General features: G+C 42.8%; 1 protein-coding gene across 1 annotated transcript in view; it reads left to right on the plus strand.

Annotated features, from left to right (window-relative positions):
* Positions 1-25261, plus strand: part of LOC308298713 (adhesion G protein-coupled receptor L3) — a gene marked incomplete at both ends in the record, with an annotated part of 264755 nt that overhangs the window by 214306 nt on the left and 25188 nt on the right. The window contains 4 exons of the mRNA XM_080742365.1: positions 2479-2688; positions 6912-7132; positions 15002-15068; positions 19917-20008. Coding sequence (XP_080598491.1) covers positions 2479-2688; positions 6912-7132; positions 15002-15068; positions 19917-20008 — 590 coding nt within the window. The remainder of the gene's footprint in view (positions 1-2478; positions 2689-6911; positions 7133-15001; positions 15069-19916; positions 20009-25261) is intronic.

Raw genomic sequence — 25261 nt, forward strand, 5'->3', positions numbered from 1 at the left:
TCCCGTTGGCACGCAGCGGAATCTGGAATGTTAATTGAAAGTGTGGAAGTGGACCCGTACGGGTCTATGGGTCAACTTGCACTCGTTCTTATACTTTGTTGTGAAATAATCGATAATCAATAATCAAAGCCTAAATATGATTATATATCATTATAATATAATTATAATATTGTATATAATAATGAAGATATAATAATTCCAAACTGGTAAGACGACCCAATTCTTGGCCATCTGGCCAGACATGTATATCGGACCAGTTACCCAAATGGAGACCCCTGGTACTCATACAGTATATGGAGATCCATGTATTGTATATGGAGATATGCTGTGAGAGCCCAAACATGCTTACTCAGTTATTTGTTATGTGAAAGTCCTATGATGTCTATGACATCTGACATCATACCCTTTTATGCCCATACATGGAGATCCCTGCCTGTAGAACCAGCCGTTAGTGTGGTATGTGGCCGATGTGGCCTCCATACATGGGCATTCCCATATGAAGTCCTGTTAGATATGGGCTTAATATTGATGACATCAGGGAACTCCATATATGGGCATAAAAGGGATTCTGTTAGTGTGACATCACAGTGAAGCCAGAGTGTGATGTCAGAGGAGGCAACCCCATTCTGTTAAGAGTGGTTCCCCTGACATCACAGTGACGTCAGAGCATGATGTCAGAGCGACAAACCCATAGAACCACAGTGTCAGGCGTTATAGACAGAGATACATCATGACATAAGGACAAGCTGTGACCGTTCACATACTAAACTGCACCTACGGTCGCAATAAAATATTTTGTTCAGTATATCTCACTGCTTGTATTGACTGATGAAAAATGTGCCATGTTGTATAGTAATATAGAAAAGTGTGATGCATCGCAATGCATCATAGATTCGAATCGTTAACTGGTGAATCGTAATCGAATTGAATCGTGAGGATAGTGCCAATGCGGATCTCCAATTACTTTAAGTTTTCAACTTTGACAAAATCAGCTCTTCACTTTTGAATGTTCCGAGGAGGGTGCTTGAATGTTGCGAGGAGGTGCATTTCTTCAAACAAAGCACAACACTGGAGTCCACCACTCTGCAAGGAACTGACATTTCAGGGTGTGTTGTTGTTGCCTTTTGCATCTTTCTTCCAAGTAGCACCCTGTGCACTTGGCTTTTACGGCCTGATGTAAATTCTCTTTTCACGGCTGCAGTGGAATCACTGTTGGTCCTTATCTCCCGTAAAGCCATGTATTTATTGCCGGCGGGACACTTTTTAGTGCCCGCAACTGGCCATGGTGGCAAATTACTCTCCAAAAAGAGAACATTGTCTAAAAGCAATGATGAAATTGATTGACCATGTTGCGATTTAATGGTATTCTCGCTGTGCTGGTCTCAGGCACCTGTGGCCCTCAGTGCCATTAACTTGTTTTGTTACTGACAAAGGAAAAGACAGGGGCGTTTTTGGTTTCATTCATACCATCTAATTCATGATTTATATCGGCCACCTGTGGCTTGCTGTATAGATGGTTATTGGAGGGGCTGAGGACAATTGCTACATGAATAAAAACAAGGGTTGGGGTTTGAATGTTTGTTTTTGGCGATTAAAGTAATTTAAGTTTTGTTTTTATCAGTTACAGCTTGTTTGTATTCAGCTGATATTTTGGCAATGTTCATTGCCTGTGTATAAATATGATATTCATTATATGCTCATGTGCCCCGAGACATTCCTGCCCATTCTCCTCTTTTTCCCCCAGCAACTAGATCTATTTTTTATTTTATGTCTTCTGTCATCTTTTCTTTCGGTAAAAGCCAATTGGAGTGGCTGAAAAGCAACCACCACTTCTGTCCTTCTGTGTCATCATGACTTCATCAAAGACCCTTTCCGTTCTTTGTCGTTGTAGTATGTTTAATATTCAGGAGTCATCGCCATGCTGGCTTGTGGTGGACATTTTTGTCAAAATTCCATTTTTGCCACGGACATACAAAAATGTGTGGACAATATTATTACCAGAAACACATAAAGAGCTAGCCCTGAATGCCCATAACAGGTTTGTAACTCTGATAGTGTACACATGGAGCCAAATGCACCCTTACAGGTCCATTTGGTTCCATTTGTACACACTCAGAGTTAGGGTGGTCCTTGAGAACCACTTCTTCTTCTTTTCGTGTCTTTGAAGCATTATATGACAGTTTCCCATTTCTTGACACTAGTAGCCTACTAGTTGGACTCCTAATAATATTAGGAGTCCAACTAGTAGGCTACTAGTGGCACACATGCAGTAAATACGTGACATATTTGGTCTGAAGAAAGCCTGACTTGACATTCAGTAGCCTAATTGGGTCAGCATAAGAACATTATAATGGTGTGTAAAGCAAAAATGTGCCAGGACAAGGACAAGTCCACGGACACACTATTGATGACCCCTGTTCATATTGTTGTTGCCTTGATGTAACAACAGTGTCCTTCCTCTTCCTGTCCTCTTTCTAGAACACGGACCCTGTCCACGACATGCTGCTGGATGTCATCACCTGGGTGGGCATCCTGCTGTCCCTGGTCTGCCTGCTCATCAGCCTCTTCACCTTCTGCTTCTTCCGGGGTCTCCAGAGCGACCGCAACACCATCCACAAGAACCTGTGCATCAGCCTCTTCATCGCTGAGTCACTCTTCCTGGTTGGGATCAACCGGGCCGACCAGCCGGTAAGAGGGAGGGATGGGATGGGATGGGATGGGATGGGATGGGATGGGATGGGATGGGATGGGACGTGCAGAGAATGTTAGAGAGGCAGCTGGGCTGAAATATCTAAAAGGGCCTTTTGGTGAAAACTTCGAAAATAGCAGACCTCCAAGCTTGGAGGTTGGCTATTTTTGATGATTGATGTCTACACATTTCTTTTCAACATTTTCAACATTTCTACATAAGATGCTGCATTCAAGTTCAGGAGAGTTTGGACAGGGCAATTGTCTTGAATGCTGCCTTCAGGTATGGCATGGAAAGAGAGCATTTGTATTTCTTTCACCATAGTAAAATCTGCATTCTGGAGAGGGCACTTTTTGCAGATATACTTAAGCTATTATAGATCTGCTATTTTTTGAAAAATCACGAAAATCCGTCCAAATCTTTGAATATGTATATTTTAAAGCGAACATTTGTAACTCAAATCCTGGAACAAAATATTTTGAGATGGGGGTCCGCGGCCAAATACATATTATTTTGGGGGTCCTTGACATGAAAAGGTTTGAGAACACTGATCATAGAAACATACGTTTCGGCCTCTTATTGCTTTTTTAGCCTGAAAGTCAAATATGTTTAAATAAATGTAGTTACAGATTGTTTGATAATGGTTAAAAGGCAATATTTTCATCACATTTCTGGTACTCATATTCTGTATACTGAGATATTGAGATCCTGCAGTGATTTGACCTACAGTAAATTTGCACAATGTATTCCGACACAACAATCTTCACCCAAAGTAATATTACTCCTGTGCAGTGAACGTATCTATCAAGCATTAGTTGCACGTAATGTTACCATTGGCCTTGCATAAACCTTGATAGAAATATTGGGTTATTAATTTCCATTATAATCAAGGATGCCATCAGGGCTGCTGAGTGAAGTGATTCAGAAAGCTGAAACAAGTAATTTGGAAATGCTAAGAGAAAGCCTCCGTCAGGCTTGGATCTGGCCTATATTCCCAGTCGTGTCTGTAATGTGATGGTACTAGAAATTCACTTTGCACATTGCCTCAGCTTTCATCTTTTGATGGCCTGTTATGCTTGTGAAAGCAATCTACAGTTTATTCACCTCCCAACACTTGTGCTCTCTTTGAAGTGTAAACACCTACAGTATGTTTGGTACACACACACACATATTGGTAGATTTCAGCAAGATATTGCCATGTATCATTACACACAATGTCTCACTTTTGGTGCTTTTGTGGAGAAGTTTGCATGAACGTCGTCCATTAACATGAATTGCCCCTCTCCAATAGTGTCATAGACCAGTATTTCTCAACCAGTTGTCTGGGGACCACCAGTGGTCCTTGAGGGGGTTCCAGGTGGTCCCCACTAAATGATGGAGACTTGGTAACCAAATGGAGCCTTATAGATCAATAACTCCTGAGAATGTAAAATGAAAGCCTTACGGGTCCATTTGGTTTTGAGTTAAATTATTGTTAAACATCTGCATTATTTAATTTACAAGAAGTCTGCACAGTTGGAGAATGTAGAAGAATTGTTCTCTCCTATACCAACATCAATACAGCATGGAATTGTGGACAAAATCTTATCCAACGATAAAAATAAATAAAATATCTTGGGTCTGAGAGGCTAAATGTCATCAAATGGTGGTCCGCGGCACAAATGGTGAATACTTAATGGACCTTGATATGAAAAGGATTGAAAACCACTGTCATAGACAGGTGAAATATGTCACCTCTATCGCCATGCTGTGCTGGTACGGTACATGAAACCGCGTGCCACATACTGTATAACCTAATGAGAATTTGATTGGCCCTGGGAGTAAACCGCAGGATCTATTTCAGCAAGTGCTCCATCCCTGATTATATCAGTGACAGCAGCACAAATGTCACATAAATCGGCAAACCCACTGGAGAGACGCACAGATACAGTACAGAGACAGAGATTCATGGAGTTTATATAGATATAATAATACATGATAGATGAATGTATGACTACGTAGTCATTATGATGTCGCCTACAGCCTTTAGCTGTCACATCATCTGTGCCAGGTGGGGACGAGGTTTTAGAAGAAGCCCAGTATGATTATATGCAAACTATACATTTTACATTTAAAAGCTTGTGTTTAAATGTTACTTTTGAGGTACATAAACCAAGTGTTGGGATATTTATGATATTTGTTATCGCGACAAAAGAAAAGCAGTCAATCAATATACACTCGTTGGAAATGATTTGGTGTGGATGCACATGTACATGTAGTCAACACACACACAGGCATGCACGCGCATGCACACACACACACACACACACACACACACACACACACACACACGCACACGCACGCATACAATACACACACACACTCCCAGGTAGGACATGAATGTTATGGATCGCAGTTTTAATTGTTTGTCAGTTATTCTGTGATATCGGATCCAAAATGTTGTGGGTCATATATGTTAGAATTGGCAAACTTCACTGACTATACATTTTTATTTTATTATACCTTGCTCCAACTATCTTGCCTTCCATAACATTTTATGGACGTGATCCTCAGAAGAAACTTGAAAGATCACTCTCCTGGACTGCAATTAATGTCCACTGAACCTTTTAGTTATTTAATTGAATCAATTTCTGTGACAAAATACCCCAGTTATGTTCAATTGTGCCAATAATTGCATCAAGCCATGCAAGTACTGTACAGAGCTGCATGTGCATGTTTGTGTGTGTGCATGTGTGCATCCTCGCTGGGCACTAACATGCAATGTGTGTGTGTGTGTGTGTGTGTGTGTGTGTGTGTGTGTGTGTGTGTGTGTGTGTGTGTGTGTGTGTGTGTGTGTGTGTGTGTGTGTGTGTGTGTGTGTGTGTGTGTGTGTGTGTGTGTGTGTGTGTGTGTGTGCGCGCGCGCGCGCGTGTCGTGCACGCGTGTGTGCGTATGCAGACATGCATGCGGAGGGGGCATATTGTGGTGCAGTAGGCTCCAACTGGCTATTGACTTCAGTTCTTCATAAAGCTTTCTGTTTATGCCAGCCATGGAAAACAAGACCACATGGCCTCGCTGGCTGCGGCATCCCTTCGCCAATCACTGCAGGCAAACATCCAACCCGCCAAGAGCCAAACAAAGCTGGCCCAGAGTTGGCAATGCTAATTGTTGGAGAGGCAGAGAACACTGGCGGGGTCAGCGGAGGCTGCTAGCGTCGTCATTTCTCAGCGCCGTGCTCTGTCACCGATGCTCTGTCACTGGACGCCGTGCCCTGGAGCAAGGCTGTTAATCCTTTATGACGGCCGGCTGAACGCCTCAAATGTGATTTCATGAATTGGAACTGATGATGGATGATATGAATCTGGCTCTAATCGACAAACTAATCGCTCTAGCCCTGCACTTCTCTCTCTCCCTCTCAGAGGTGGAAAAAAAGTACTCACATATTTGACTTGAGTAAAAGTATCAATACTGCAATGAAGAACTACTCTGTTACAAGTAAAAGTCCAGAATTCAAAATGTACTTGAGTGAAAGTATGAAAGTGTTGGCTTCAAAATGTACTTAAAGTACCAAAAGTAAATGTTTGAGCTTGTTTGAGCTCACAACGCGTCGCATAGATCTGCCATTTTCAAATAGCCACCATATACAATAGGGCTAAAGTGGTTTATGTATGTTTTATAATATTATAATTTATATCTGCAAAGTAACTAGTAACTAACATTTTCAAATATATGTAGTGGAGTAAAAGTAAAAGTATTGGAAATTGGAAATACTCAAGTAAAGTACAAATACCTCCAAATTGTACTTAAGTACAGTACTGTAGGACTGTCATCTGAAGCGGTACTGTCACAAAGTAATCTTAAAATATTAGTTGATATGTTATGATGTCATTGTGATAATGCGCAATTATAAGCCAATCAAATTAATTGACTGTACTTAGAGTACTTACTGTTCTGGTCAGCAGTTGTTGGGGGGCGAGGGGCAGATTACACCGTGACAGGAGTTTCAGACTATTTCAGACCGTTTTCAGAGAGACCACGTGACCTACTGTATCATACTAGTATAATTTTGGGGCGTGTCAGCGGGCCTTTAAGTAAACATACTTAGTTACTTTACACCACTGCTCCCTCTCACTCTTTCTTCTCTCCATCCCACCTCCCTCGATGTCGTCACTCTCCCACATTCCCTCCTTTCTCTCCATCCTCTTTCTCTCCTTCTCCTCCTGCCCCCTTCCTTCCACAACAGATTGCGTGTGCCGTCTTCGCGGCGCTGCTCCATTTCTTCTTCCTGGCGGCGTTCACGTGGATGTTCCTGGAGGGCGTGCAGCTGTACATTATGCTGGTGGAGGTGTTCGAGAGCGAGCACTCGCGCAGGCGCTACTTCTACCTGGTGGGCTACGGCGTACCCGCGCTCATCGTGGCGGTGTCGGCCGCCGTCGACTACCGGAGCTACGGCACCGACCGAGTGTGAGTACCGTCTGTCACAGGGAACCGCTGCAAGCACACTACGGAACAGAAAGCTGTCTGTGGCGGGTAACAGAAGACTGTCAACATTGTAGCACTGGGGTCTGCATCAGGGGGTCCGGAACCTCTAGAGGGTCCTTAGAGTTACTACACGGGGCCAGCAAATCTTTGTGTGATTTGGTGGTTAATGTAAAAAGGAACTTTTTACAATGTAATTGTTAAAAGGAACGTTTTACATTAACCACTTCAACCCTATAGCATCCCTGGTCTGAGAGGAACATTAGTCGAAAATAGATGCCCACGGGTGTCCTGGGATTGGAAAATCATCCCTGTCCAATCACAACGATCCTCTCCAAAGATAGCCACTTCCGTATCCACCTAACTTTCCACCACTCGTCCCATAGATTAACACTAGTGTATGTGGCTCTTTCCTTTTATTTCAACATGAAACAATGTTTTTGTCAGGTTACAGTATGGACAAACCCCCACTTTGACATGAACACAGAGAATACACACATTTATCGATAGACCAAGTGTAGCTATATGGAATGGAATGGAAAAGCAATTAAATCCCTCTTTTTCTTTTTTCTTGCTAAATACAACGCACTAGTACAGTACTTGGTATCCATACAATTGATTAGTTGCATTGCAAAATGATTCAATATATCAATACTGATTATTTGCATTGCAAAACGATACAATACAAAGTTAAGCGATACGTTAAGTTGCTGTTTTCATTTAGATTTACTTGGATTGTTAAAATTAAAACAGATTTTTCGATGCAGTTACATATCTTTACAGTAACACCCCTACTTAACTGCTTATACCTCTCCAGGATGAAGTTGTCCTTGAGCTACCTTAAGTTACCTCAAAAGATCCCATGAAATGAGTTTGGCGATGGTCCTCTCGCCACTTCTGCAAACATGCCAGAAATATTGTGGAAGGGGGAAAAAAAATCCTACTAGAAAGTCATGCTGAAGGGTTACAACATTATTAAGTGTATATCTGGATGTGACATTTTGAGTGAACTTTGCAGTGTTTGGGAGTGCATTGTTAATGTGACAGGTACTGTATGAAATGTCATTTCCAAATATTGGGGTTAAAAAAGATATATATACCTTGCTGACTGAATCACAGCGAAATGTTTGGACTACCACTTTGCTGCAAACTTTCCAAAAGTCGTACGAGGCTTCACCAGCGCTAATGCAGCACACACGCAGACCCTGCAACCTGGGAACATTAAATCCGTATTTACTTTTATCCAGCCCACTTGTCATGAGCTGACCTCTGCTTTTTTCCCTGGCTCTTTAAAGCAGCACTGCGTGGTGCTCCCACGGTTCAATTTGAATTTCAGAATCTCTGAGTTTATAAATACATTCGTTTTCCAAAAAGAGCAAACCAGATCACTTTGCGAGACCTTATTTAACCTAGCACCAGAACAACAAACAGAGATGTTTCAGTAATACCATCTTGTTGTTGTTATTGTTTTCCAACCTTTCTCACTTGCCTGCCTTGAATGTGTCTGTGTGTTATCTATGTCGATAAATATACTGACAACAGTTTGGTTTCCGTAAGCCGGGAGCTCCAACAATATTGCAGGGCTCCCTCCCGTAGCGATGCCTCCATCATCAACTTTTAATGATGCCGAACGGTTACTCAAGCAGCGCACACGTGCTGAATTGACATTGTTTTGACAGTGAAAAATGCAAACTCCAAGAGATGGTGTTGCTGGATGAATGTCAGGCTGTTGCGGTTTTTATAAGCATTTACAGGGAGCACCCAAATGTCTGGCCCTGATTGGAGACCACAGAGATGGACCTAGCGTGGAAACGGGAGCGTGTGAAGGATCTGTGGGCAGAGATGGAAGGTGAACGAGTAGACAAATACACAAGAGCGAGAGGGAGGGAGGGAGGGAGAGAGTGAGTGAGAGAGAAAGATTGGCCGTTAAGGGGAAGGACAAAGAAAAAAAGGGAAGGACAAAAGAGACAGATTGGAACGATCTAGCGAGACAGACGGAGCTAGGGAAACAGTAATCTGTATGCATTCTTATATTTCCTTCAGAGGTGAGTTGAAAAATCATTTACATTTGCACCGGCTCTTTCCCTCTGAAATACAAACCAGTCTGGTGAATCAGTGTCATGCCAAGTGGACCGTAGCTCCCTTGTTCTCCTCCCGGTGTTCATCTGTATCCCCCATCTGAAAATAATGAAGACCAGCATCAGCACTTTATTTACGAGATGTTTATCATGCAAGGGGCGTGCACTGGCACACAGACACACGTATTATACGCGCAATGACACAGACATGTATGCAGTATACAGGCGACACGCAATAGCGCAGCCGTTAGAGAGCGAGTTTGGAGCCGTGGTCCATGGTGATGGATGAGGCGATAGCTGCCACCGCCTGCAACACAGCATCATGTGAATAATTAAAGCCCGCCACCGGTGGAACAATTATGCACAAGCGAGCGTTGAGGGATGGGGAGAGGTACTTGGAGTGACACGGCATGGGGGTGGGGCGTTGCTTTGGTCGGCACACACCTTCCCCACCTCCAATTGAATCGGAGGGGTGGGAAACCCCCGAGGATGACGTACCGTAAAAAGAAAATGGCTGCCACACGAATAAGGTCAATTCAGTCGCGAGCTGTGCTTGCGTCTGCAGGCTCGCATGGAAAGAGACAGATTATGGCTTGGTTCAGTCTTGAGTATAGCCCCTGTTGTATCATTTTGTTATCAGTTATAGTAAATATCAGGAGTGAAGCTACATGATGTAGTTGAAGATGAACCCATGGACCTGAATGCTTAAAGAAGGGTGCTGCATTAGCCTCAAGGGCGGAGGAGAAATGTTGTGATCAAATGTGACTGCAGCCCTGACAGATACTGCACTTTCCCTTTCAATGTGAAAGTCTCCCGTTGCAAGTTTTAAAGTGAGATCAATTCAATCAAAGGTGCAGTTCTAAAAACAAGTAATGCATCATTTTATAGTTGTGACTTTCTGATTTGAAATGGAGGGGGGGGGGGGCAATGCAATTCCGTGGCATTTTGCTACAGATGGATGCGCAGCCATTCAAATTCCCAGAGCAAATCTAAAAAGAAAAAAAAAAATGGGGAAGAGATAGATTGAGGCTTACCCTAAATATGCCATAGAGCAAGGCATTTAACTTTCCCATTACTCACAGTGGATCGTCTCAGTGGCCAAGTGAACAAGACAGGTTCTACTACACATGCGTGTGTGCGCGCGGGTGTGTGTGTGTGTGTGTGTGTGTGTGTGTGTGTGTGTGTGTGTGTGTGTGTGTGTGTGTGTGTGTGTGTGTGTGTGTGTGTGTGTGTGTGTGTGTGTGTGTGTGTGTGTGTGTGTGTGTGTGCGTGGTTGCATGGTTTTTCCATGCAAACACTCTCTTTTGGGCATACAATGAAAATGTCGTCTTCTAGTTCAATTCCCCTCTTAAACAAACGTAATAACATGCTAAGAGAGAAAAAGTGGCTTGTAGTGCATCAACACAACATGCTATTGCTCGTCGATAGCCTAGGCAAGGTGCTATTTCAGTTTCATTTAGCAGACAGGAATATACACACATGCTCCAAAGACGGTAGTGTTAATCATTGTACGTGTGAACAAGCTCTGATGCGCCTTCTTCCGTTCCAGGCAGAAGATTGCTGTTTGAAGGCACAGAGCACTGCACTTACTAAGAAGCAATAATGGTCTTAACCCGCTTGGCCCACGCACCTCACATTTTCTTCTTCTTTCAGTTGTTCACATTATGAACCACGTTTTGCTTTCAAATGAAAAAAAAAAAGCTGTCTTTGTGCATTAAGAGAGGGCGAGCAAGGAGAGAGAAAAACAAAGGAAAGAAACAGGTCTAAAGAGATATGTAGGTGTTTACATATTGCATTAAAAGGTTGCAGGTATACTTGAGGTTAGACATACTGTAAGGTGCAAAGATACTGTATGAGGTACATAAGGGTATAGAGTAGACTAAAGTCTTACTGCTAGTGACATAGTCCACATGCAAACCCTGACAGTCTTATAAAGCCAGTCTTGTAAATCTCTGGTAGAGCAGCGGTTCTCAAAGTGGATTCCAGGGACTCTGTGAGTTCCTTTAGGGGGGGTCTAAATTGAACCATACAAGTCTGTAACTCTGACAGTGTACAAATGGAACCACGGGTTCATTTGGTTCCATTTGTACACTGTCAGAGTTAAGGGGAGACCTTGAAATTTGAAAGTTTGAGAAACACTGTGGTAGAGATCGCGAAACAATACATCTCTCAAGCTTAATTTATAACAATGACTCAAAGAGCCTTTTGACTATCAATTCGAGTGCCAATTTTGTGCGTGTGCATGTACTATACAGTATTCATGGGTTGCATTTGTAGTCCTACACCAGCCATGTTGAGGACCAACACAGGTGTCCTGATTTGCATAGAACATTAGTTCTGTGTAGTCTCGCGTAGCCAGACAACTATTATACAATCTCCGAATGCTATATAGAGTCTGGAACGGCAGCTCCCGAACGGCGAGTATCGGAAGTAGCCAGTGCTGCACTGAACTGTAGTCCCATTGGAAACATAACAGAAACACAATAGCTCAGACAAATTCATTCGAGCGGCATATTCTTGTTATGGGTGTATAGTTTAAGAAAACGTTTGAAAACAACATGGAAGTAACACCAACAACACCAGAGAAAGACAAAATAATGCCCCAAAAAATAAAGAAAGGAGACATAACGCTTCCAGTAGGACATGTTATTGCTACTGCACCATGGGAGCGGTTGCGTCACATCCGCTTTATCTCGCACTCATCATTTCTATTCCGGTTTGCCAGACTGTATGCCGGGAGCATTTGGCCAAATCGCGGAGGCAACAGTCTGGCCACGCGAGACTAGTTCTGTGCCAATCAAACAAAATAGAAACATCTGTGTTGATCCTCAACATGGCCGCTTAGGACTACAAATGCAACCCATGAATAGTCGTACAGTATGTATCTCTGTTGTCTAGTGTTTAGTGTTTTGTGTGTGTGTGTGTGTGTGTGTGTGTGTGTGTGTGTGTGTGTGTGTGTGTGTGTGTGTGTGTGTGTGTGTGTGTGTGTGTGTGTGTGTGTGTGTGTGTGTGTGTGTGTGTGTGTGTGTGTGTGTGTGTGTGTGTGTGTGTGTGTGTGTGTGTGGGGCCTCCTGTTATCTCCTTGATGCCAGTGAAGGGGGAGATGTGTCGGGTCCCGGCAACACCAAAGGAACGGTTGATGTTTGTTGTCGTCTTTCATATCATTTCTCGCTTCAAAGAGACGTCGACAACAGAAACGTAATATACAAACGTGGACCAGGCCAATCTTTTGTATTGCTATGGCTGCTATCAGTGCGACCACGTTGCGCTTATTATTGTACTGTATTGTGTATTTTGTGAACTTGGTTTGAGATTCCAATCTGTAGGAGTGGAAAATATTACAGCAAGGAAAACATTTCCGTTTTCAAATGTTTCGTGAATATTTAGTGGCCCAACATGTATTTTTGAATGCTAAATTTTATATTTTAATAGTTTTTTCTTAAAATGGAACTTTACCATTGTTTATTGTGAACACTTCCGGAAATTATTTTTGACATGTTTTGAGGTCCCCAAACTGTCCTCCGGCTGATGTTTACATCCTACCCCAGAAATACAGTATTTTTATCCGTTACAAATATAGTAACCTCGCGTCACCAGGCTTTCTCGGGGGAAAGCTAATTTACTAAACAGGTTGTTTGATCCGGTCTAGACTGGATGGCATCCTAGACTGGATGGCAGAAGCAGCGTTGCTTTGTTTTGGTTCCCCGTTTGTTTCCCCAATCCCTATTTAAATGCTAGAGGAGTGTAGTCTCGCCAGTCGTAGCGAGTTTTACTAAAAGATGGATATACCAAACAAACTTTTCAAAAAATAAGCAAAACTATGCCGCATCAAGGGTTTTATTGGGTAGTTACTAACATTATTGAGTGCGGGGAATTGTTTTGGGTTAAAACTGATTCCGGTTTGGTGTTTCAAAGTGTTTTGACTACAAAATGACACCATCCGCTCCCGACCGGATCAAAAGCCTGAAATTGGAAGCGATCCCAGGCTACAAATATTGTATTTTTTTAAAGGATAATCATAAAAAAGGACTGTATAATTAATGTTTGGTTGTTGTTTGTGAAGCACTCGGTTATTGCCACAATTGATTTTCTAAAGGATAAACAAAGAACTACAGTGTAATACATTCATGGTTATTTGCGAAGCACTCCGTTTTTTGCCACAATCGAGGTGAGCTCCTCTCGCCAACTCGGGATGGCCACGAAAGCTAATTCCCTCTGCCAGTTCCATCCTGCCTCTCTGTCAGCCTGGATGACGACGTGGCTGTACTGACAACTGTATGATCTGTAATTCTTTCTCCGGGACGAAAATGGAGAGTGTCTATCTGCCGCCGCAGCGGAGATTAAAAGATGAATTATTCAGCCGCAGGGCATATGAATCAAGTGCTCTTATCTTCCCCCTCCCCCCTCTTGGTCACTTCAGAGGTGCCTGCCCCTCGTAGTCACTATCAACAAAAGATAAATACAAAATAAACTCCATTTCTTCTGGTATGAGAACTGTAAGGTTTCATTGAACGGATCAAGGGGTGATGTGGGAGGTCGAGTGAGGCCGTGTCATCTGATTACACGACATAATTGTTTGGCGTTCTACAGAGTCGTACGTCGGTTAACATGGACACGCCGAACAAGCCACTTTGTTGAGTTCTTGCCCTGTGTGTGCATTAATGCCCGTGTCAGGGTCAGTCCAGTTCCATTGTCAGGATTGCTACTGAGAAATAATTGAATGATTTGTCCATAAATTATTACCAATGATGGTAATTTGCCGCGTGAATTAGTGACGAGTTGGGTATAATTGACCTTAGCCCTTATTAACTCACCGACTGCCACATGAGTTTGGGGAGTTATAAAGGCTGTCCAAAGTGCCAGTGCAGAGTTTGTTTTATATCATTTAATTGACAAGAATCAGAAAAAGATCGCCGATCCGCGGCCCAGTAGTGCCCAGTTTGTTATACTTTCGGGTTAGGCCGAAAGCAGGAAACTCCATTCACTCCAATGTTAAGCCATGGAAGAAACATCCCTGTTCTCTGATTCATTTCCCTGTCAGTGCTAATTCGCTAGCTTGTAGCTCTGGCCTTTTTCTCACGGATTACTGCATTCTTGCAAGATCACGAACGATGGACACCGTGCGAGCACAATAAAAGGTAAAAAAATAATAAAACTGTGTGGCAGGCAACTGGGAAAGTAGTTTTTTCATCGTAGCTGTTAGTGACTTAAGCAGACTTGAGGAGCTTTAGCACGGCCTTGGGATGTAGCCTCTATTTCGGCTACATCCCAGGGCACCCCCTCAAACCCTCCCAGTGCAGTCTGTGTGTTAACGGCAAAAAGAAAGTGGCATTTCTGTCACTGACACGCTGAAAATCCCCCTTGGAATCTCACCCTCAAAAGTCTCACTGATGGTAATAATTCTTCCTGCCCCTCGTGGGCTAGGGGCCTTTTGAAGTACCCGTTCTTTCCAACGTGTCACTCCAACCTCACAGGTGATGTATGTTTATCCTCCGAGCAGGACAATACAAATCTAACCTCAACACACTCTGTCCCTTTCTCCCTCTCCCTCTCTCTCTCTCTCTCTCTCTCTCTCTTTCTCTCTCTCTCTCTCTCTCTCTCTCTCTCTCTCTTTCTCTCTCTCTGCCTCCGTCTGTCGTCTGTCATCTCGATCCATGACTTCCCCTTGATAATCTCCCCTTTTCCCCTCTCTCTCTCTCTCTCTCTCTCTCTCTCTCTCTCTCTCTCTCTCTCTCTCTCTCTCCCTCTCTCTCTCCCCATCTCCATCTAATTGCAGTTGCTGGCTTCGCCTGGACACCTACTTCATTTGGAGTTTCATAGGACCGGCAACCTTGATAATTATGGTAAGCATGTCCCCCCTTCTGCTCATTAACCCTGCTTAGCCTGCGGGTCGCCGCTTAAATGGTCCACAGAGATCTAATTTTTTTTAGCTCCCCTTCACAATCGCTCTCTCTCTCCCTCCTCCCTGCCCCATTGAGAATATACTGTATGAGACCGTGGGGTACAGAAACGTGGGAAGAAATGGATGAGAAGTGTGCAGAAACGTATTGTACTTCATCTGCCATTGCACTGCACTGACTTCTTAGATGGTTTGGATGGTGGTGGCGGTCGGAGGGTGGTCTTGACGTAATATTATATCGTCACTGTCGGGCAGAAACCTTGTATCTCCAAGTTTCAAATTTGTAAATTTTTTCACAAAGTAAAGCCCTGCTTCATCATACAAGGCCGTCACACAAAACTAGTGAAAACAGAAGATCTGCTATTTTCACTAGTTTAGATCATTTTTAAAACGATAAATACAAAACGAACGGTTTTGGACATACAAGGTTTCCACCCGACAATGACGATATGCAATAATTATGATTGATTTTGCTCCCATTCCGACTCCCAATCTATCACTACTTCTTGTGTTGCTTTTGGGCATAAACCTCCTATCTCCACATTTCAACTTTTCCTTTTAGTTCTTTGTCAGTTAATGCCCTGTTTATCCTACTACAGTGTCACACAACAGTAGCTAAAATAGGCGATCTACAAACCCACAAGGCGTGGCAATGTGACGTGTTGTGAGCTTGTAGATCTGGTCTTTTTACTGTATATATATTTTTTTTAATTATGCACAGAAGTACAACACATTTTGTATCTTCTGCAGAAGCATCTGGGCGCACTGTCGTGCACATTATGCATGAAGGGCAGGCATGTGCACGCACACACACACACACACACACACACACACACACACACACACACACACACACACACACACACACACTCTTATCTGCTTGCTTAAGTGTACACACATGCACACATGACACACACACACACTTAAGCAGCACATATAACTAGGGCTGTCCTTGCCTGAACAAAATGCTCAGCTGACAAATAGTTGTGCGATTTTCTAGGCTAATCAAGTACAGTACATCACTTAGGGAGCCATGTTGCAGCAGCGCGTCTCCTCCGGCGAATTAATGCAGTCGTGCAAGCGAGCCTCTTTGGATACAATGTTTATATAAATTAGGTCTAGTGTTCATCCATTGAAGCCAACAAATTGCTGTTGTGGCGGTGCCATAGATGTGCTTATAATTTGCCACTGCGGGAGTCATAGAGCATGAAAAATAAAATGGATTAAAAAAAAAACATTAATAAAAGTATCATAAGCAACTAAAATCTGACAGATTAATCAAGTAAATAGAAACGGGAGAACCCTGCTCCCAAACCTCATAAATGAGTACTGTAGACTGCAAACTAAAGAGGCTGACACGAACACACACACACGCGCACACACACACACACACACACACACACACACACACACACACACACACACACACACACACACACACACACACACACACACACACACACTGCCTCGCGCACAGTTTCTACGCCCAGCTTAGATGTCGTTTCTGAATGCAAACATGCATAATGCTCTTTCATGCTCCAGTTTGGGCTAATCCTCCCTCCATTCCTTTCTTGACTCAGTTATTTTTTTCTCTGAAATTCTTCGACAAGAATCTATCTATACCAACAAATAATGTTTGGTGTAGGGATCCAATTCTCCTGCCGGGTATTTGGTGATGTAAAGAAAAAAGGAATTAAATCTTGCTATTTCTTTGCCATCCAAAATACACTCCTGATCCACTTCGGAATTTGTGCAACTCATTCTTGGAAGGGAGGAAAATAGAATATATCGTCGTTGTCGGCTGGAAACCTTGTATCTCCAAGGCTGGAAACCTTGTATCTCCAAGTTTCAATGTTCTTTCGCAAAGTAAAGCCCTGCTTCATCATACAAGGCCGTCGCCCAAAAGTAGTGAAAACAGCAGATCTACAAGCACAACGCCCCACGGTGCGAGGCGTTGTGTGCTTGTAGATCTGCTGTTTTCACTAGTTTAAATATTTTATAAAATGATAATTGCAAAGCGAACGGTTTTGGACATACAAGGTTTTCACCCGACAACACAAGTGAAATATGAGAGCACTGGTTTTATGCATTGCAATGTATTGAACAGATGTTGGCCAAAATGTATGGCTGCCATAGGCCAAAAATGATTCTGCAGTAGTTTGTAGTAGGTTTAAACCATTTCAAGGTTTAAGCCCTTGAAACGGGTCTGATTACATTACCACTATGTGGAGACACAAATTGTTCAATAATAATTCATGAATGACATAATGCTATAAAGAAATATACCATTCTTAGCTTTTTTTTTTCTTAGCTTTTTTCTTCTTTTTGTGGCAGAGGGGCATTTTCTTTCTTTCTTTTTCCCCCCTTCAAATACTGGTCTTATGTCTGCCTTTGGTATACAGATATGTCATTTATTGTGTTTGTATACATAATCATAATAAAGTGATGTGCTATTGTTTTTTGAGAATGCTAGCAATGCTGCAATCTCTCTCAAGGGTTAAACTGTCACTCAGCCAATCGCAAACTCTGTCAGGGAGCGTTGTGCTAATTGCATGTCAGATGCTGCAACTTTGAAGTCGAACAGATGGTCACATAATCTCTCTCTGAGCGCACGTCACCTTTCAAACACTTTTCAACTCGCAAATAAACACCTATTCTCACTACAGTGCGTGTCATTATATAGTGACATATCGTTGTTGTCGGGTAGAAACCGTGGTTGTCCAAAACCGTTTGTTTTGTATTGATCATTTTTAAAATGATATACTAGTGAAAATAGCAGATCTACGAGCACACAACGCCTCGCGGTTGTAGATCGGCTATTTTCACTAGTTTTGTGCAACAGCCTTGTATGATGGAACAGGGCTTTTATTTAACGAAAAAACATACACATTTGAAACCTGGAGATAAGAGGTTTCCTGCCCGACAGTGACGATACAGTGATGCTATGTCACTGCGTTCACATAAACGTCCCCATTCCTGTGTGCCCAACATGACCACCTGAGCACCCATCAGCTGGGTGAAACCTAAACAGACTTGACCTCAGAGGATCAATAAGGTCTAGCTCCATTCACTGTCATTCATGTTGAGTAGATGAAGAAAAACACCCACTCAAAACACTGTGAGACTTGCAAAGCATACTGTGTAGGTACGCAGCCTTGTGTATTATTACTAGTAAGACGCCTCAGGGACCTAAAGGGCGAGGTGATGTATATCAGACCAGTTACCCATATATGGAGACCCCTGCATGATAGTCAACAATGTTATGTCAAAACATGCTCATATGGGCATTACCAAATATGGGCATTCCCAGATATGTCCTTAATATTGATGACATTGGGACAGGGATCTCCATATGGGCATAAAACGTATGTTAATTAGTAAGACCAAGCAGGGCCTTGACGAGTTAGGGCCTGGGTTTGATGCCTGGGGATCTCCATTGTATGGTCATAAGGGGGTACCCTATCAGGGCATCATCTGGGAATGCCCATACTGTGACATTTTATTTATTTTATCCTTTAATATATATCCATGTACATATATGGACTTAATATTAACGTTTTCGGGGAAGGTAGGGTGTAAATCAGAGTAAAGCAGGCTCTTGGGCCAGTTAGGGCCTGGGATTGATGACATCAGAAATGTCGATGACATCAGGGATCTTCATATATGGGCATAAAAGGGATTTTGGGGAATACCCATATATGGACTTTTTGTGATGACAGTCACAGTCATGTGATGACAGTCACAGTGATGTGTCAAGGGAACCAACCCATAGATTGTAAAAATGTGTACACGTACACACACACACACACACACACACACACACACACACACACACACACACACACACACACACACACACACACACACACACACACACACACACACACACACAGAGAGAGACAAGCTGTGACATTTCTCATGGTAAACTGTGACCTTCGGTCACAATGATCTTATTTTCGCTAAGATAACTGCCTCACTGTTTTACAAGCTGAACGAGCCATTAAGCAGGATTACACTGGAAAACGTAGCTGCATTTTCAAATTAAATTGTATCTGGAAGAGGGATCTTCATAGTGCCTTGAGGTTCAGCCAACACTGACTCAGTTATTCAAGTTTTTTAACGTCTTAAGGACTTTGGAGAAATAATGTAAATATACACAAAATCTAATAATGAAACGGATAAAAATGAATGGAAAAATGGTCTACGTGTTGTTCAATAGACAATGACATGTGCAGTAGAGACAAATATTCCCTGCTGTTGACTGAGAATGTGATGAGAAATGTGTTAATATGGTGCAATAGAGAGATCATGCTGCTTTCTTGCCTGTGTCTTCGGTTTAATCTGATGCACACATTAGAATCGTCATAGGATTTCATCCGTCTGTCTGTCTGTCCCAACCTCATGGACGCAATATCTTAATATCTTTCTTCAAATTTTGTTTTGTCAGAAAAAAGAATATTACATACATTTTCACAAAGGGAAAATAGAGGAAAAAAGTACTGTTTGAGTGATAACGTACATTACAAATATTCAACCCCTTTTGTTAAATTACTTTTATTTATTTCCCTACATAATATTACTTCCTGGACAGACATAAATGCAAACTGCAACTGGTTGGTGAAGGCATACAACCCACGATGGCTTTATGTTTTGTTTATATCTGTGCTACAAAAGATTTAAAATGAATCCATTTTAAACAAGGTTGTTCAAAGTAACATGCCTTCTTCTCTCTCCCCGTTCTGTCTCTCCATCTCTCCTTTTCTCTGTCTCTCCACTTCCCTTTGTCTCTCAGCTCAACATAATCTTCCTGGGCATCGCGCTCTACAAGATGTTCCATCACACGGCTATTTTAAAACCGGATTCCGGCTGCCTGGACAACATCAAGTAAGAGCACTCATCAGTCAGGTTCCCATTAGAAACGGAGTGGTTTATCCTGTAGCTTCAGGTTACAGTTGGAGAGCCTGCTTCAAGGTAGCAGGGACGTGGGTCGGCCGGTTCAATTAATCACAGTGTAGAATCTCACCTTGTGCAGACACTTTGTCCATTCTTTTTCTTTAAAAATAAATAAATAACAGTGGCCCAGTGTTCATTTACAAGCTCACAATGAGTCGATGTGTTGTGAGCTTGTAGATCTGCTCTTTTCAGCATGCAAAACAATTGTAAAATCACGCATTACGACGCCACCAAGGCCCGGAAAAATACATTTTCGTCAACACAATAATAATTTTATTCAAAAGACTATAACTAAAACTAAATCCAAATTTGTTGTCAAAATGAACACTGCGCGGCCCAGATTTGTGTGATTTAGTCCCCTTTCCAGGGAGTGTTTTTGAACACGTTCCACAGTTGTGTCAGTCTTTTTGAACGCTTCTTAGAAGCCCTGGAGCCCGGCGTGAACATCTTGCTCGGGGCTCCCCAGAACCTGAGCCCTGCAGGCAAACACCTCTCCCTGATCCTGGAAGGTTGAGGTGGTGTCATCAGCCCCTGGGTTAAGACAGGACAGCTATTCTGCAAGGGCGTCCGTCATTATCATCTGAAGAGCACGCTTGTCTGCAATGGGGAGGGCCAGGAGATAATCTGGCATAATTAACCTGGTGTTATCTCCGTGTCAGCACAGCGCAGATGAATATTCATTTTGTGTGCATGTGTGCATGCGTACATGTACTTTGCATACTTGTGTCCTGGTCTGCCTTTCAGACCGATATTAAATTATGAAGGAGATTGTAATAAAACTGGATAGGATGCCCACTAGCTGTGGTGTTTATGAGAGCCAGTGTTGTACATATAAAAGGACTTAGATAAACCTCGGGGAAGGTAATTTGCATTGTCTATGTATAATGTAGCGTTGGGGATGTAGCGCTGCATTAAACTCTATGGAAGTTAATGCTGCTGGTGGTTTAGCTATTGTGTTTCCCTCCAATACCGCTTAAAAGGGCTAGAAGTCCATGTGTTCACCCCTGGGTTTGCCTGTAAAACTGTGATGTTTAGCTTTGTAGTGGAGAAAGTAGTATAAAATTCAAAACGACAAGTATAAAATATAATGACATTAAAATCAAAATCAGATGAAGCAATATCACCTCAAAGATATACTTTGTAAAACAACTGTTGGCTACTCCCCGGCCGGTGCTTTTCGGACCGCAAATTAAGTCATGAGAGTAATGCATATTGACGAGTATGTGGCTTTCAACTGAAATTAAAAGCTTTTACTGTTGTTTATTATAAGCACGGGACATGTTGTACAATGACACTGCGGTTTTGGCCATCATGTGCTTTAGCCCCAGCTATACCCAGTGTTGGGGACTCTGCTATGCTTTCGCTGCCTGCCTCTTCTTCTTTTAAGGGACTCTGGACACTATTAGTGTACTTTATGGCTGAGATGCGGGCCGCTGCTTTGTATCGTGACGTCACTTGCCGTGACGACCCAGTCTGCCCCTGTTTTCATTGTCTCCACCAGCCGAAGGCATGGGGGAGAGTATGTTTTCCTCTCCGTCCGTGCGTCCGTCCGTACGTGCGTCCTCGCAGTTTGTGAGCGCCAAAATTTTTCAAATGGGCCTTTTCTAGCGCCAACTAGTGGCCGATGTTTGCTAAACACATTTCTGTGCACTACTCTTACAGATTTTGTCCAAAAATCCTACAAATCGGTAGGCAATATCTCGACAGTCATGTGATCGACACGGATCTGTCCGATTTTGCATATTCCATCCTGATTGGCTAAGATTGGCTTCCAAAGTTTGTAGGATTGAGCCGTTTTGAACAAAATGCCTCAAATCACAAACGCAAAGTGCAATTATCATGAAATCGCGCACACACGTTCCCACTAGGCCGAGGAAGAAATGCCACTTATTTTTTTTTAAATCAGCCTCATGGTGGCGCTATAACAGGCCGATTCGTGGTTTTACCTATAACTCCACCGATCAGTTTCAAACTTTGTAAGCGCACTCCCTAGAGGCTAAGGATAAACCTTTGCCCTGCATTTTTCACATCAGCCTTTTATAGCGCCACCTTTGGGCCGACATATGTAAAACACATTTTTGGATATTACTCCTTGAGATTTTATGCAAAAATCACGCAAATCGGTACACAGTAGCTCTATAGTCATGTGATCAAGTCCGATCAGTCTGATATTTCATATTCCATCCTGATTGGCTAATTAGCTTCCAAAGTTTGCAGGATTGCTCCGCTTTTGAACAAAATGCCTCAAGTCATCAACGCAGCTTGCGATTACCGTGAAATTTGCCACACATATTCCCACTAGGTCAAGGAACAAATGCTACCTTTTTCACATTGGCCTGTTATAGCTCCACCATTAGGTAGACTTTAGCAAAACACATTTTTGGAACACAATGCTTCAAATCATGCATGCAGCGTCCGATTGCCATGAAAGATCTAAGGTGAAGAACATATGCCACCCTTTTTACATTGGCCTATTATACAGTAGCACCACCAGGACGCACGGCCTGGTGGAGACCTGTGCTCGGAAGAGCACTGCTTCTAGTTTGCAACTGTGACACATCCACTCAGCCCTAAACCTGAATTATACTTGGCAGTGTGCTGGTGTTGCGCACTGAACTCAGCAGATCTACATGCTCTCATGTCGACACATCGCGCGTTTAACTTAATGTGCAACATTGTTTTCTCACTCAACAGTAAACAAACCAACATAAAGTTTAAGTGTAGGGCATATGCACATTTCTTAAGTGAAAATTTGAGGACTTTTTAATAGCTCTAAAATGACAAATTAAACATTGGACAAATTGTCAAATAGGCAGAAATTGTGAAAATAGTCGATCTACATGCTCACAACGCCTTGCGTTGCGAGGCGTTGTGAGCATGTAGATCTGTTATTTTCACAATAGAACCGTGCTAAACAAAATGTAATGCCTCAACTCTTAGTGCTCGTCAGGGTGGGGGGGTCCCCAGTTAAAATATGATTATTTTGGGGGTCACAGCCTGAATAGCTTGAGAACCACTGCACTAACACATGCACGCGCGCACACACGCACGCGCACACTTACCCCACAGGAGAAATCAGTTCATTTGGCACTCTGGCTGGTGCACTGAAGCCAGCTTTCCAGAGGATGTGTGCTGCGTGAACTCGCAGTGACATGTCTTCCTGAATAGTAATCTATGCTTTGTGGTGGGTGGGGGAGACTGTGAGATAACTGCCCTCGACATGGCTAGTCTAGCAGACCCGTGTCCTCAGATCAGTTAGCACTGCAGTGGCACTCCCGACTGCTGTCACCCTCCAGGGCAGCTGTGGAAAAAAAGACGGATCTTCGAAAGAGCCAGGTTCAGTATGCCTACTTGGACTGAGTTCAATCAGACAAGGGACAAAGCCATGAGTGCAGTAACTTTTTTAAACAATGGTTTTGTTCCAAAACAAGAAATTCAGCCCTTTTAAGATGAGATTCTTGACTGATAAAAATATTGTTGGCAAAAAAACGAAACAAAAACTAAATTCTTCAGCCATAGCAATTTGTAAAATAATATCATTTTAACCCATTTAAACCTAGTTTAGAATGGGTCATACTGTACCTGTATCTATTTCTTAAATACAAGATACATTTTGATTAACATTTATTAAGATGGTGACATGGTGCGTCTGGCTATGCCTGGAGAGAGTAACACCAACAAAAATAAGAACCGCACAGCGATTTTCAATCGCTTTGGGGCCAAAGGCTAACCAAAGCTCAAATCCAAATTTCAAGGATATTTCTTATCAATATATTCAGAGATTCTAAACAGGTGCACATATGCACTTCTATGAAGCAAGGTTGGCCAAATATATAATTCTGTTAACGTTTGAGTACTCTGCCCGGGCGAGTACACATGCGGTGCAACATAAGATGTCGGGAGCCCCTGAAGGCTCAAGAGTTTGAAGACCCACAATGTGTTTATTTACAAAAGTGCTCCACTGAAGTGCACTTTGAGGTGATATGTAATGTCTGCTGTATTTAATGTCAACACTGCATTTAATGTCAACACTTGCCATTTATCACCATTGCTAATGGTAACAATACACTCGATTACATTTAGTAATGATGATCCTTAACACATGGGAAGCCAAGCTTTCTAACATTTCTAGCTGTTGCTGCTGCCGTCGTTCACTTACGCTTTTAGCTTCGTGCATGTGCACGTGAGTGTCCACTGACGATTGACCCCTTGGGTGTTAAAGGGCATCTTACAGTCCTGTTGTGGCGGGGTATTACTTAGTCTAAAAGGACTGTGTTGACGTTGCTTTAATCCAGAAACATGCGGTGGCCCAACAGATCTGCCTCTGTTTACCCTTTTCAATGGCGGTGTGCCATGTCTTATTGAAAGACCACTGGTTCAGAGTGTCTGAACGTTGGTTGTAGTGTTAAGTCGCTTTTTGACGCAAGTGTACAGAATCCAGAAAAAGGGAGCGTTTGCGCGTGTGTGGGCGCATGCAAACACATCCCTCTGGGTAGCGTGTCCTTTGTTGTTTTTTATCTTTGTGTGTGTGTTGTTGCAGATGCATTGCCTTTAGTTGCTCTTCAGAGGGAATATTGACTTGTGGAGCTTGTATGATTTATCACAGTGGCCTCCCACTCCGTACCAAAGACCTGACCTCTCCACTGTGAGTCCTCTGTGTTATGGAGCCTCTGTGGAAAATGCCACACTGCGTGATTCTTGTCAGCGCTCATTCATCTGGCATCTGAATTCTCGGCCAGGATTCATCATTCAAGCACGCACGCACGCACGCACGCACGCACGCACGCACGCACGCACGCACGCGCGCGCGCACACACGCACGCACGCACGCACACACACACACACACACACGCGCAGAAGTGCCACCATGCCTTTATACACAACCAGTAGGCTATACGAGGATTTTAGCAATCACATTTCTGACAGCTCTATTAAATTGCAAGTATCTCTTTCTTTCTTTCTTTCTTTCTTTCTTTCTTTCTTTCTTTCTAGTGGTCAATGTGCTGCCGTCAGGGAGCACACTGACCAATCCCTGCTTCTGGTTAGACTAAATTACATAAATGCACACATTTCCTTCTCTGATATTTGATCATTTATCAATTTAATAATTTAATTAAATTAACCCTGGCATCGCTATTTTGGGCTAATAAAAAAAATGTAATAAAAAATGTAATACAAAAATAG

Source organism: Nannobrachium achirus (assembly GCF_963921795.1).
Source record: "Nannobrachium achirus genome assembly, chromosome: 14".
NCBI lineage: Eukaryota > Metazoa > Chordata > Actinopteri > Myctophiformes > Myctophidae > Nannobrachium > Nannobrachium achirus.